Source organism: Medicago sativa, chromosome 3, assembly GCF_051527215.1.
Source record: "Medicago sativa cultivar Bolivia chromosome 3, Bolivia_mono, whole genome shotgun sequence".
In the NCBI taxonomy this organism is placed as follows: domain Eukaryota; kingdom Viridiplantae; phylum Streptophyta; class Magnoliopsida; order Fabales; family Fabaceae; genus Medicago; species Medicago sativa.
The window spans coordinates 51,193,654-51,207,324 of NC_140751.1; the positions used below are offsets into that span (position 1 = coordinate 51,193,654).

At 33.1% G+C, this 13,671-nt stretch overlaps 1 protein-coding gene, 1 long non-coding RNA gene and 1 pseudogene across 2 annotated transcripts; 1 reads left to right on the forward strand and 2 right to left on the reverse strand.

The window, feature by feature from the left end:
• Positions 1-4,503: 4,503 nt before the first annotated feature.
• On the reverse strand, positions 4,504-5,221 carry LOC146938108 (uncharacterized). The gene is made up of 3 exons (XM_085749587.1): positions 5,072-5,221; positions 4,652-4,919; positions 4,504-4,571 (listed from the first exon to the last, which is right to left on the reverse strand). Exons 1-3 carry the CDS (start codon positions 5,219-5,221, stop codon positions 4,504-4,506), a joined length of 486 nt encoding a protein of 161 aa, XP_085605713.1.
• Positions 5,222-8,215: 2,994 nt separating this feature from the next.
• Positions 8,216-11,112, forward strand: LOC146938109 (uncharacterized; annotated as a pseudogene).
• On the reverse strand, positions 9,199-10,249 carry LOC146938110 (uncharacterized). Its single transcript, XR_015031124.1, has 2 exons — positions 10,152-10,249; positions 9,199-9,692 (listed from the first exon to the last, which is right to left on the reverse strand). It is a non-coding gene; the product is annotated as an uncharacterized LOC146938110 (long non-coding RNA).
• Positions 11,113-13,671: the final 2,559 nt, after the last annotated feature.

Below are 13,671 nucleotides of genomic sequence, written 5' to 3' on the forward strand. Positions count from 1 at the left end.
AACATCAAAATTGAGCATGCGATCCTTGACCAATGAAATAGGGCCTAGGCACCACACGTCAAAATCTCACCTTTGCTAAGTAATCGCCAACACCTTTCACCAACCTCAAGGCCCATCAAGACAAATTGGACAACGGTTCTTGCAAATATTAGGACTCAAAGGGGTTTGCAAGAGATTTTTTTTAGGGAAGGTTTGCAAGAGATTTACAATTAGATTAAAATGAATTTCATGATGTCCGCTCACAATGATAATCACTCGCCTAAAACTCTAAGGATGGTCCATTTTTCTTGTGTTTGTAGACCTTTAACATGGTGGAAACGACCTATATATCATAAGAGAAGTTAGTTAAAGAGCCGCTCAATAAGGTATGGAAAAATAAAATGTTTTTCACAATAAAGACCTACACCTGGAAACTTCACCAACATAGTAAGATCACAGGCTCCCAAGAGTTCACTTCACCTTTAGAAGAAACGACCTCAAAGGCCGAGGAAAAGAACAAACCATTACTTATAAAATAAAGGTCGATAACTAGCCACCATCTGACTCAGTCAGCTAAAGGCTTGGGGGATAATTGCTCTGGACTAGACCAAGGTCCAATACCTCAATAGATCATAGCATCCCAGGTCTTTAGCTAATACACACACCATCATGTGTTGATGCCCTAGAAAACCGTTGAATCAGGACCGTTCAAAAATTATAGACCGTCCAAAAGTGGATCCAATGTTGTTTTATCTTCATATGTTGATAGGTGACCAACGAGATAATTTTCATGTCTAGGGTTTTTCCTCTAAAAACTATAATCTAACCATTATAAAGGTTAACTCATAGTCGCTACTCGAGTACACACTTTTATAACCTAAAACCTCACATAACTATTGTTGCATTCTTACTTGACTATCAAAGTATTTAAAAGTACACCCCTTAGGATGAGATGTTATTCGACGTCTACTGCTCTCACTCGTCTGCGACCATATAGGCCACCAACCTTAAGTTTGGATATACACACACAAAATACTCATAATTAAATGAACAGAATTTAAAGACAAACATTATATCTTCTTATAAAAAAAACAGTAATTTCTCTTTCTTAATGATTGAAAGTTGATTTTAAAAAAACTATCTTTATTGTTGACAAATTAAAATTAAAAATTGTTTTCTCCTTTTGTCAAAAAAAAATTGTTTTCTCCTAATTTTTTTCTTTGTTGAATCAACTATTTTCTCTTTATTATTTTTGAAGGATATTTTCTCTTTATTATTATACATTGGACAAAAAACTCGTATATGTAGATATCATGTTGTAGTACTTCCACCGTCACATAATAAGATATATTTGTCCAAAAAAATGTCTAATATAGACCTCTAAAAAATTATCAAATGATGGTCATTTACCACTTTTAGTAAGAAATTAATTTTATAACAATAAAATGGAGAATATCGGTAATATATTATTAAATTTATTAAAAATAATATGATTGATCGCCTTCTTTTCTAATGTGTGCAAATTAGTAAATTTTTATTGAAGTAATTCGCTTTGGATTTACCATCTAATTTATACTAAGTTCGTCTTCGTGAGCTTAGCTCAATTGATATGGACAATGCATAAAATATGCAAGGTCCGAGGTTCAAACCTCAGCCACCACAAAAAAAAAATACTAAGTTCATCAACTTCAAGTTATTAATTTTGTCAAAAAAAAAAACTTCAAGTTATTAATATTAATTTCAACTTTACATCTATGATAATGAGAATCAACAAATGATTAATAAAGTTAATTTGGTTTGTCAAAAAAAAAAACTTAATTTGGTTAAGATATTATTATTACTATTCAATTTTTATATTTATTTTTAGACAAACGTTTCTCTTCAATTTATTATTTATCATTAATTTGTTCAAAATGACCTAACAGCTCTGTAGAGAAGAGAGTATTCTCCTTTTTTTCTTGGGTAATAAAATCCTCCTTCTAATACATCATTAATAAGCACTATTTTTTTTAGAGAAAATAAATATAATAATAATAATAATAATAATAATAATAATAATAATAATAAATTACTCATGATCACTATCCATTTATAGTATATTAGCAGAAAGACATATACTAACATGTTCATATATCATTTAACTAAAGATAGTTAGTTACAATTTTCCTATAATTTTGATGTAGATCTAGCTTTCGATTTAAATATTAAAAAATTTAGCTGTTAAAGGTGCCAAAAAAATTTATAATTCTAAAACAAAAATAATTAATAAACTCATTTCATTTTTTGTGAAAATATGGGCTTATTTCTAAAATTTTATTTTTCTTTGAAAAAAATGTTGAGTATATAGAGGGATTATTTCTGGAAAATTATAGACAGAGGTGTTTTTTTTTATTTAAGTTATGACATGATATCTATTTACCCATGTGGCCTTAAAAAAAATTAATTATACAGTGGACGTGCCACATATGCTAACGTACATAGTCAAAAAAAAAAAAAATTAATTATACAATGGATGTGCCACATATGCTAACGTACATAGTCAGATAACATCAGGGTTGAAATTCAAAAATTCTTCTAATGCCACATATGCTAACGTACATAGAGTTTTTTTTTTTTTTTTTACAATATCATAGTTTTTTTTTTTTTTGACAAAACAATATCATAGTTGATGATAGTGGCTTTGTGTGAGAAAAGTGCATTGGGAATTTTATTTAGTAAAATTATTTTACTATTTTATTTTTTCCTAATAAAAGTTATTGTGCTTATTAAATCAATTTTTTTTGACGTAAAACATTTTTTTTAATCTTACTTCCTACCTGTGCACGCTTGAAATAATTTGCAACTTCATCATGTCCTCCGTCTTCAAGATATTCTCCGTCATAGTGTTTTCTAGTTAATATTTTAACCATAGTTTTTTTTTTTTTTATGCATCGACATTTGTGAATTGGTACGACATATGCAATTAAAAACGGATAGCCCTTTTTTTTTAAAGGAAAACATTTTTTTAGTTCTTACTACCTTTCCATTGGCGCCAGACACTTTCAAAGCTATCATCTTTCATTTTTATTTCTTCACTAGAACGCCTACCCGTGCGCCGTAAGGATTTTATGAGCCGGTAAATATCCGCTAACAATTAACACGTATAAAGTAAAATAAATAAATTAACACCATATTAAAGAATATTGTACTAGTCACTGAAATATACTATTTTTTTTTTATATCCACGTGTTGATTTGTTCACCTCCACAATAAAGAGTCAACCTATTCCTTAATGATTAATGAGTTAATTCTAACGCATGATGTTAGGCTAACATATGTATGTTGCATCCTTCACTTATCAACAGTTTTTTTTTTTTTTGACGTTACAGTGCCTATTTGCTATAATTAGATGGCAATAAATCTTTATGATAATTGATGCAGATTTTAGCTACCTAGCAAATTAATATACCGAAGTAGCATCATCCTTAGATTGTACACCCTTCGGTCACTATTATAAGCAAAAATCAATATTTTAGATTCATTCATTAAATGATGTATGTAGTCTATAATAAAGTCCATATACATCATTAATTGAATGAATCTAAAATGTAGATTTTTGCTTATAATAGTGACCGGAGGGTGTAAGTATGATGATTGATGCACATTTTATCAATCTTTTTTTTTTGAAGGAATTTTATCAATCTAAAAAATTAATATACATATTCTTTCAAAAAAAAAATCGTTAATATACATATGTAGCATCAAACTTAGTTTGTAAGTATGAATACAATTTCACAGTTATGTCATCAAAACCTAAGACTAAGTGATTCATTTCCCATCCTACACAACATTTCAACAGTGATGTCAGACGCAAATACTTATACATGGGGAGAAATTTTAACTTGGACACAACCCTAAATTAATTTCATTTGGACACTAACTCACAAATGAAGAAAAAATAAAAGAGAATGAATTTGAATGATGTGACTAAATAATTTTTCTTTAAATTTATTACATTTGTGTGTGTGTGACCAAATAAATTTGATTTGAGTTTGTGACCATGTAAGAATTGCTCCTTATGCTCAAATTGAGGTACTGTTATAACCATGACGCACTTACTTCAAACTATAATCCGTAACTTCAGGATTGGCGCCGTTAATAATCACTTTCGTACCAAAAAAAGAATTGGATACCCCCATCGCCCCAATAACATGTCAACACACATCTTGGTTAGTCTCACATACACATGTCTAATTTCAAAAAACTTTTAACAGTATAAACAAATCAGGAAGAATACCCATGTATTTCTTTTGCTTGCAGTACTGCAGGACTAAAACAACAGGTTTGGACATGTCATGAGTTTCAAAAAAGTTCGCCATTTTCTCGGCGAACTGACCCCATAGAGAGCAATGAATTCTGCAACGTCTATAGCACCGAATCAATATAGAACAAAGTTAGGATATCAGATTATGTACCATCAGAGCTCGAAATATAAGCATTACGACTGTAAAGACATCCACTTACTCCAAACCTTCAAGCGTCATGTCAATAACTTTGCTCTTCTTTCCATTTTTCCCTAATTTCATCCTTCTCTACCACGTGACCAATAACATCTACAAAATGGGGGATATAAGCAACAAAAACAAACTCGAAAGAATTATACAAATGATGCAGACAATACAAAATGAAGTACCAACTATCTTGTCTTCAACAGATGACCCCAAGACCGATGAAAATGATACAAAATCAAAGCTGTTAAATGGGATGGAGCTGCTGTTGGCAATTTTCGTCAATCTAGTATTGTGCATCATGCCAATCTTGTGCTTATGGCTAGTTAGGTTGAAAGGACCCTCATTGAACCCAACCAACAGGATTTCAATTTCATACACGCCTCCCTTTTCCACCTTGGACTTCACAGCGTTCACCAAACCCTTTCTCACAGTTGCATGGATTTTATCCTTCTGCAAAAATCACAAAACATATGTATAAGCAACCAACCCCAAAACGAAATACAGGAAAACAGTAAGCATTATTACTTACGTAATAATAAGGAACAAATAGTGCAAACCGTTATGTATAATACAAACCTACATTTCTTATATTGAAAACATACCTTCTCATCAACCAACAAAAGATTCATGCAACTGATCTCGTTGGGGTGATCCTTGTCAGGAATGCACCAAATGTGTGCAATCCGGACCTTAAGCTTGAGATCCTTCTTTCCTCCTGAAACTGCAGATATTGGCGTAAAAACGGAAGCCATTCTTAAATACAGTCGAAGGACACACAACAAAGGAGAATAGGTGAGATCAGAAAAGGTTTATAGAAAATATTGGCAACCTTAGGAAACAACTATCTTTTATATGGCTTTAAGTGCATGGGAAACTGATAGATGCTAATGGTTATTTAATTGGTACATTTTAATCTCCCCATAAAAATACATTACTTCTGCTAGTTAACTATCCAATGTACCGTAAATATAACCTTCGAATTCAAACAGCCGCAATCAACTATTTCCATAGTGTTCACAAATAAAGTTAATGGGGAAGTGTGGGAACCGATCAATTTATTACCTATTATGAAAAAATAATGTGGGCCACTATTTAAAACAAAGATAAAGAATTTGTTTAGTCACAACCTTTGCAATATTAAAGCACGGTAAACAAAAATTGCCTTGAAAAATAACAAAGCAGTTACTATATGCAATAGTGGATTTTGAATTTACAAATGAAAGTTGAATTAGGAGGGAATAAAATTAAGGTTGGGAAAAAGCAGTTAATGCAGAGTGATTAGAGGGAAAATATAGGGTTAACAACAGCCTCACGTGATAAGCTTTACAAGTAAGGGATCATCAAAGGGATTAGCCTCACCAACCATGTATGACCCGTAAAGGTTGTTTCATAAATGCTTTCAAGAGCTGACCACCATATATGTGCTTCTTCTTAACACTCTTTATTTCCCCTAAGTGCGTGCACAAAGCAAAAGAGCAATGATGAAAAATATAGTGTTGTCCCATGAGCATAGCTCAATTGACAGGGACGTTGCAGACTTATTGATCAAATTGTTGCATATGATGATCTCTCTTGAGTAAACATAATTGTAGGCCACATTTAAAAAAATAGTTAAATTAGTCCACCCAAATTGATACCGAGGAGAATCAAATCTGAGATATTAAAGAGGGCACACACTCAGGTCCTTAGTCAGTACTACCAGACCAACCCAAGTGGATTTGGTAGACCACAAATTAAATCATGTAAAATTAAAGGTTGAGTTTTTTTTTAGCAATTAAATTAAAGGTTGAGTTGTTCAGTATACATACCCAATAATGACTGAGTAAACCATCTATTTCTTGGTGATGATATCAAGATATGCCTTATTATTATTATTATTATTATTATTATTATTATTATTATTATTATTATTATTATTATTATTATTATTATTATTATTATTATTATTATTATTATTATGTCTTTAATAATTTACAACTTTTTCTAACAGAATTTGAACTTCATCCATATTCAGATATATAGGATTAGTCAACTCTTACCACTTAATTGACTCTTCACAAATATTAATAATCAATATTTCAAAAAGTATATTTACCAACAATATTCGATTTTTACTTATTCTATTTCCTTAATCTATGGAGAAAAAAGTCATTTTCTTACGAATATAAAAAACACAGTAAAAATGAAGTAAGGACAAACTTCACACAAATTTCGAACGGAATATTGATTTTAGACATATTTCAAACGAACGATCTCTTATAACACTAGTGTTGTAAATTGAATAATCTTATCCCAAATTTATCGCAATACCGTATGAAAGTTAAATGTAATTTCTGAAAAAACTCATTCATTATAATGGAGAAAAAAATGGTATCAATAAGGGCCGTATGTCTCATCCTTCTACAAACCCCAAAATCTTCCGAATGACTACCATTTTCTAAAATCAAAATTGAAGCTAATTGGATACATGCCCTTATCCAAACCAACCACTAGCCACCAAACTTCGTATGGCACATAACATAATTAAAATATTGCCAACTTATAAAAATCATAAGCATTCTCAATGCCTACCTTCAAACTAAAGCACTTTTATCCTTGTTTGTTTTGGAGGTAGAGCTTGTGGAGGATCTATAGATTTATTATCCAATATTACTATGCATGATGATGCAGATGATGTTTGGATTTGAGAATTTAATATCGAAAATCGGTTTTCCATAAAAGAAGCTTATGCTTTGATATCAAATTTTGAAATTGTATCAGATTTTGTTGTATACATTGAGATTACTAAATGTACACCTATGTAAACATAAATTACAATAGATGAGCTATGTAGTAGAGCTGCCAAGGAGGATCTCCAAGAATACTCTAAAATGAATAAGGGCAAGAGTACAATGTTTAGGCTAAAATTGAATGGATCCCTATACTTCTCTCTAGGTGTATCCTTTTAAAGGCCTCACTTTCTTGACCTAATGAGCCTCTGTTGAAATATTTCATAATTACTATTATTTGTTATCCTATTTAATAATTAGTTATGTGTCATTATATTACTCCTAAAATAAAGGAGTTGACATTGTATTTTTCTCCTATAAAAGTAGCTCTTTTTCTTCATAATAAAACAGAACATTATCACCCATATAATTTTCATGCGACCTGTTTTTTAACCCCCGTTGTTACCCGATCGATCCAAACTATGGTGGACCCTAACCAAACACCCCCACAAAATGGATTTACCAACAACAATTCCGGCAAAGGAAATTGATTTACCATACCACCACCACTCAATTTCACGACAAACAACAGTTTTAACGGTGGATTCGGTTACGGCAGAGGTGACCCAACAATAACCTTTTTGGGTCCGGTTATGGCTACCCATTTGATGGTGGTTACAGTAACGCAGGAGTGTTTAACTCAGGAGCTGGAGGTCAAAATAACTCTCTCTAGGTTAATGTTCAGAAACTGGATGGCTCGAACTACGCTGAATGGTCCCAAACTCTTCGACTCATTCTATATGGCCAAGGGAAATTGGGTTTTCTTACAGGTGATGTTCTGGTGCCTGGAAATCTGAAAACTCTTCCATTATTGCCTGGCTTATTAATACTATTGAGGTAGGTATGAGAAAAACATACATGTATCTGCCTACAACAAAAGATGTTTGGAATGTTGTAAAATTATCTTACTCTGATATCAAAAGTTTCTCTCAAATTTATGATCTGAAATCAAAGTTATGGAAATTAAAGCAGAATAACATGGATGTCACCACCTACTAATATAATGAACTGACGGCCCTTTGGTAAGAGCTGGATTAGTGCTATGATTATAACTGGAAGTGTTATGAAATTATAATTGGAAGTGTACTGAAGACAGTGTCCAGTTTATTAAGACGCAGGAGAAGAACCGTGTCTTTATTTTTGTTGCTAGTCTCAACAAGGAACTCGATGAAATAAGAGGTAGAATTCTTGGAAATAATCCGCTGTCAACTATCCGAGAAACTTTTTTAGAAATCAGAAGGGAGGAGGCTAGATAAAGCGTGATGATGGGAAAGTCAAACTTAGCAACTCATGGTTCAGCCCTTATTGTAAAACCCAAGGCTGACGAGGGCGGGGAGTGGTCGTCGGTGCATAAGGCACGACAATGAGCAGCTTCTAGACGAACCAAATCACACCGTGTAGTTATGGGACTACATGGTTGATGGAAGGCTTATAAGAATTGTTTGGTACTACACTACAAGAAAACTGCCTTTTAGAGACCGAATATTCGGTCGCTGCATCAGTAAAATCGGTCTCTGATTGATATGGTGACTGAATCAGCGACCAAATATAAGAGTGGCTAAAACGCTGGTCGCTGATCCTTAGTCACTGGTCTAGCGACTGATTTTCCGCGACTGCCTTTGTGACTACAGATAGAAACTGATTTTGTCACCGAATTTTGATACAGAATCAGAGACCGAATCTAGACACCGATTTAGACACCCTTTTCTTGGACGAAATCAGCTTAGTTGGTGACTTAATTAGCCACCGAAGTTAGGGACCGAATTCGAGACGGATACTATTTTACAATGTTTTAAGTTTTAGTCGCTATTTCGGTCTCTATGGAAAAAAAATTTAAAAAAAATAATGGCTTTATACTGTAGTGACTGGAAGAATTACAATATTTTATTTTTAATATTGTAATTTTTAACTAACATTTTTATCAAATTCCATACAAAAGATGAAAATAATTCAATGTCACATGATGAAAGAAATAGCATTAACCATTCAATGTTACATACATAATACTAACAAACAGAGGAGATTTGTGTATTCACAAAAGTCTTTGCACATGGTAGTCTTAACAAAATACATATTACTAACCAAAAGAGATTTGTGTATTAACAAAATACACAAAAGCTTTTGCACTTGTAGTCTTAAAAAAATACATAATACTAACCAAAAAAAGTTGCAAGTGGTAGGCTTAACATAATACTAATCTAAAGAGACTTGTGTATTATCAAAACACATCAAATCATCTATTCAGGAACACGTTGCGCTTCCAAATCTAAGTCCCCATCAACCTCATCATCATCAACCTCATCTTCAACCTCATTTCATGTGTACAATGATCAAAGAGAAGACAAAATTACCGATATCAACAATCTAATTTGAGCATAATATTTTAACATCAACAATCTTACCGATATGTTCACACATTTCATGTGTACAATGATCAAAGAGAAGACAAAATTACCTAAACATTAAGCTATAGTCACTACATTGCTTCATCAAAATTAACTGAACATCAAGCTATAAAACTACCAAAGTTTTTCCATATAACATCAAAGATAAATGAAAGTATAAGGTACACTAAAAAAGGCATGGGCAAAAGCACTACAGGGCACAAACAACATCAAATTTGAATAGTGAAGGAAAGTAAATTCAAAAGATAGTAACAATGTTATCATAGATGATATAACGTACAACAGGAGAAGAGATGAAAGAAAAAAATTAAAATTTCTAATGACAATTAACAAAGATAGAAAAGATTTGAAATTAAATTAGAACAAAATTGAAAATTTATCATTCTATACACCAAAAAGATATTAAAAAAGAGATCTTGTTAACTTGTTATCTTATAAAACTCAATGAAAATTGCAGCCTCGTAAATCTGACAATATTAGATCTAATAATATCAATTGCAGTCTCATACCAGCCACACCTATATCCCCATTGCTAATCCTTCAATTCCACCAAGAGCACAAAACAGTTAATGTAAATATCCTCTCCATTCTTACTTATTGGGGCTGCCTATATCAACAAGATGCATCTTCTATTTGGTAGCTCATTCCATAAGAACTCCATAGTTAAGCGTGCTTGACTTGGAGTAGTCTTTGGATGAGTGACCTACTGGGAAGTTTCCCGATAAGCGTGCTAGTGAGGACAAAACACACTGAAAAGACTCGTGTTGGTTTGTAGGGTTAGTCGGCAATCCTAAAAGCAGTCTGGGATGTTACACTTATCACAAACAACTTCATCACAAACAACTTCAATAAAAACAACATGATATATGGTAAGAAAGATTGTAAACCCTGGTGTGATCATTGTGAACATTATTATCACACACGTGAGACTTGCTGGAAAATTCATGGAAGGCCTCCTAACGTGAAAAAGAAGGGTGAAGTTCGTGTACTTCAAGCAACTTTTGATCAAGAGCCACAATCTTCCTTAAATGCATTTTCGTTCACCAAGGAACAATTAGACCAAATGTACAAAATCCTCAAATCTCAAACACCTTCGTGCTCATATACCAGAAAGGTAACTTCCCAAAATCATCCTATCTCAGTGTCATTCCTAATCGTACATGGATAGTTTATTCTAGAGCCACCGATCACATGAAATGTGAATCTAGTTTATTTTTTTTCATATAAACCATGTGCAGGAAATTCCACAATTAGGATTGTTGATGGCTCTCTTTCAGTCGTGGCAGGAAAAGGTTTTATTGTTTTGTCTCCCTTACTAATCATCCAAGATGTGTTACATGTCCCAAATTTTTCTTGCAACTTATTATCAGTCAGTAAGCTAACCACAATGAAAAATTGTCAAGCTCATTTCTTTGATACTCATTGTGTATTTCAGGATTTGATTTCGGGGAGGATGATTGGCAGTGCTGAGCAAAGTGGTGGACTTTACTACTTTGAAGATGAACCATAAACCAGACATCAATCTGGACCAATAAGTTCTTCTTCCGTCAAATCTTTTTTTGTTTCAAATAATAAGGATGACATTATGTTGTGGCATTTAAGGTTAGGCCACCCTAGTTTTAAATATTTAAGTTCACTGTTTCCTAAACTTTTTATTGAACGAGATATTTCTTCACTTCAATGTGAAGTTTCTGAATTTGCTAAACATCATCGAAGTTCTTTTCCAATTCAATATTATAAACCTTCAAAACTTTTTTCAATGATTCATAATGATGTTTAGGGGCCAAATCGGAAAAGTACTTTATCCAACAAAAAATGGTTTAACACCTTCACAGATGATCATACTAGATTTTGTTGGCTATACTTATTGAAAGAAAAATCTGAGGTAGGTCAAATAATTAAAAAAATTGTAAATTAGTGCAGACCCAATTTAACACCCAAATACAAGTGTTTAGAACTGACAATGGTACTAAATTTTTTAATAAAATTGTTGGAAATTTTTCCTTGAAAATAAAATTTTGCATCAAAGTTCATGTGTTAACTCACCTCCAATAAAATTCCACAAGGATTGTCGTTTCGTCCAAACAATTCGCATTACTTATTTTTAATTTGACGATAAAATAAAAGAGTAAAAGGGTAGGAGATTGCAATTTTTATCTGTTCGCAACAGAGCAAGTTACCTGTTTTGGTTTTATAAAAGTAAGCAGCGGTTAGGATTCTTCGAATCCCCCCTATTTATTTCTTGGATATTAAATAACAGTAATGTCATGTTTATTTATCTTAGGTGGACTATACAAGTGATGAGATTGTTGGGACGTTACTAACCTATTCGGTTGTCAAGCTACACCTATTGATCACATGATGATACTTACATGCAGGGTCTATACTATCTTAGTTGGATAGGTTTATCCCTCCAATGTTTGGTTGCACCTGCTGGTCACACGGTGATCCTTAAGTGTGGGGTCTTACCACCTCAAAGGTAATTGAAAGCATAGACTTAAATTAGCGTTCCAAGATTTCCAAAGACATTGAAGGTCAATGTTCCTGTAGGTCATCCCATTTATGAATCTTAAGACACTCATAGCATACTCCTCTCGCTTTTAATAGTTCTACAAATAGGCAGCCCTATCAGCGTCTACCATACGAAGGGTTTAAGAGAATCGTTCTACTAGGCTTACAGTTTATTTCCTTCAAGCAGACAATTGTTTCCTTAATTACTAATTAGTTACCTCCTAGGTTCAGCAGATTCTACTCAATATTAGTAATGTCACCTCCTAAGTACTTACTGCTAGGGTCAACTCGCTTTCGGTATCTTTCGCTAGTTATAAATAATTACTTCTTAGATTGATAGATATTAATAGCAAGATATAAATAAAATATAAACGACATTATATTAAATAAATATCCAAAAAAATAAACAGAGGTTCATCTTAGAACTCTAACCTAAAAAGATTTAGTTACACGTGGTAGCTAAAAACAAAATGCTAAAGATAAAAACATACCCTAGAAAAACAAGGAGAAGATAGAAACTCCTCCGGAGCTCCTAGAATTGCCTTCCTCTTGAACTGCTCTAGTTCTAAACGAGAAATTCTAAATGAGGAATTATGCTATTTATATTGAGAGTTTCTACCTGCGTTTGTGCTAAAAACGCGGGTTTCACCACAAAAACCCAAGAAAACACGCTTTCTCCTCGTACGCTTTGGATGCACGGGGTGCACAACATATGTGCTAGGTGCATGTGAGTAGTTCTTGCACCATGCCTTAGGCGCATGAAATCATGCCCTAGGCACATGTGTGTGTGTTCCGGGCCCAAATTCTCCATTCTTCCGTCGTTTTAGGTGTTTTCCTCCAAATAACTTGCCTCGGGACCTGAGAACAGAATTCCTCCCATTGTAAAGTCTCTTGAGGACTCTTGAATCTTCATTCTTGTTCTTTTCAAAGTCTTCACAAATCTTCAGTTGTTCTTGATTTGCCGATTTGCATGATTTCTTTGTGAATTACTTCAAAACCCCCCTAAAATTGCTATTTTTTGGGAAAACTATAATTACAGACTCAAATATAGAAAACATTAGAAAATTCTCGAAATCATAGGCAATCGCTTTAAACTCCTCCTTTATGCTGCTAAAACCTACTGAAAATGACTGAAAAACATGCTAAGATAATATTGTAAGATGACCTGTCATCACATTCCAAAATTTCCAAAGGTATGATGGCCAGTGTTCTTATAGGGTTTTCCCATCTATGAATCTTAGAAGTACATAACACACTCTCCATCTTAGTAGTTCTACAAACGGGTAGCCCTATCAGCGTCTACCTTAACAAGGGTCAAGGAGATTGGTTCTACTAGGTTGATTTACGTCATGAAGTCACTTGTTTCTTAATTAATAACTAGTTACATCCTAGGTTCAACAGATTTTACTCAATATTAATAATGTCACCTCTTAAGTACTTACTACCAAAGGTATGACAAAGGGTTCCCTGGGAGTCCCATTCTACAGCTAGCCACTGCACATCAGTGGAGCCCCCAAT